The sequence below is a fragment of the Octopus bimaculoides genome, chromosome 9 (assembly GCF_001194135.2).
Source record: "Octopus bimaculoides isolate UCB-OBI-ISO-001 chromosome 9, ASM119413v2, whole genome shotgun sequence".
Taxonomy (NCBI): Eukaryota; Metazoa; Mollusca; class Cephalopoda; order Octopoda; family Octopodidae; genus Octopus; species Octopus bimaculoides.
In genome coordinates this window covers 67373009-67374380 of record NC_068989.1, presented here as the reverse complement: position 1 = coordinate 67374380, position 1372 = coordinate 67373009, and the positions used below count along the sequence as shown (strand labels likewise).

At 33.0% G+C, this 1372-nt stretch overlaps 1 protein-coding gene across 1 annotated transcript in view; it reads right to left on the bottom strand.

Annotated features, from left to right (window-relative positions):
• The window catches only part of LOC106883044 (probable ubiquitin carboxyl-terminal hydrolase FAF-X), a gene marked incomplete at its 3' end in the record, with an annotated part of 154147 nt that overhangs the window by 94905 nt on the left and 57870 nt on the right, over positions 1-1372 (bottom strand). Inside the window, exon 5 of the mRNA XM_052970921.1 lies at positions 575-687. Coding sequence (XP_052826881.1) covers positions 575-687 — 113 coding nt within the window. The remainder of the gene's footprint in view (positions 1-574; positions 688-1372) is intronic.

Sequence of the window (1372 nt, the reverse complement as noted above, 5' to 3'; positions counted from 1 at the left end):
TATATATATGTATATATATATATATATATATATAAGGGCATTACTATACATGAATGCCTCAAGCTATGAGGGACTCTAAGGTCAAACTACCATAATAAACTCATTTTTACCAAACGCGAGGAAATGCAACTCTCAAAGCTAGCCCCTTAAAAACAGACTAAATTATAGATCATGATAATATGGTCAAGACACATAGAAATAAACAGAAAATCAACATACCAAACGAACACCTCATGTATCCATAGTAATTACAAGCTCAGTTAATAACATGTTAAATTAATATATTATTACAAAGCAGTAAATCCAAGTGGAACAAACTTGCATGTATATACAGAATCAGCTAAAACAATTGTTGAGAACAACATATTTAGGACAGAATGCAAAAAAGTATAAATTTCATGTACAGTTCATAATTTGTGCTCAATGGGTTGAACACAAATAATGAAATTTACATTTTTCTGCCTTTTATTCTATGTATGTGTGTAATTTCACCTCACTCACAGAAACATTAAATCTAAAACGTATCACAACAGATCAATAATCAATATTATGAATGTACCAAAGATAAACTTACTTGCACTGAGGATTCAGAACCATTGCCAAGAGATCCAACAAAGGAAACCAATCTTGAGAAAGTTTGCAAACACATAATTCAATCAGTTTTTCTGCATTTTTGAATATGCATCTCTGAAAACAAAGAGAAAAGAAAACATCAAAAAAAAGCATTTCCTGAAGAACTAACAATTAAAAGTATTATCTTAGATTCTTTCATGATTTTCTTTAAACAGATCCTACTTCAGTTCTTGCTAGGTCTTAGGTCTGTGACAAGCCTATAGGCTCATTAGGCTGAAATTTATCCTAGTTTCCATGGTATATAAGAAACCAAGAGTACACTACTCCCTTCCTCTGGACAAGATGCCAACCTATTGCAGGTTTAACTCACCAGCTGTTGTTGATGCACATTTTCAGCTTACTTAACTGAAGCAATATGGAATGAAAGGTTTTGCTCAAGAACAGAATATCCTGCCTTATCTGGAAATTAAAACCATAACCTCACAATTAAGGTGCCAATAACCTAGGCTCGAGGCCACACATTTTCACAGGTGTTACTGAATTTTGTGGTATAGCAAGAACCTTTTTTTTTTATATATATTAACACCTTGAAAATTATCCTTCATCTTCTGCGATGCTTGTTGAGAGGTTGTTGCTGTGATTTTCTTAAAGTTGTTTGAAATCAGCTCCTTACAGAGAGAATGTTATTTCATTGTCTTTTATTTTTTAGTGATTTCAGCCAGGGGTTGTGGCCATGCTGAAGTACTACCATAACTTAGCAAATTGCAAGTATTTTCTATACTTGCTACACTGCCCTTGC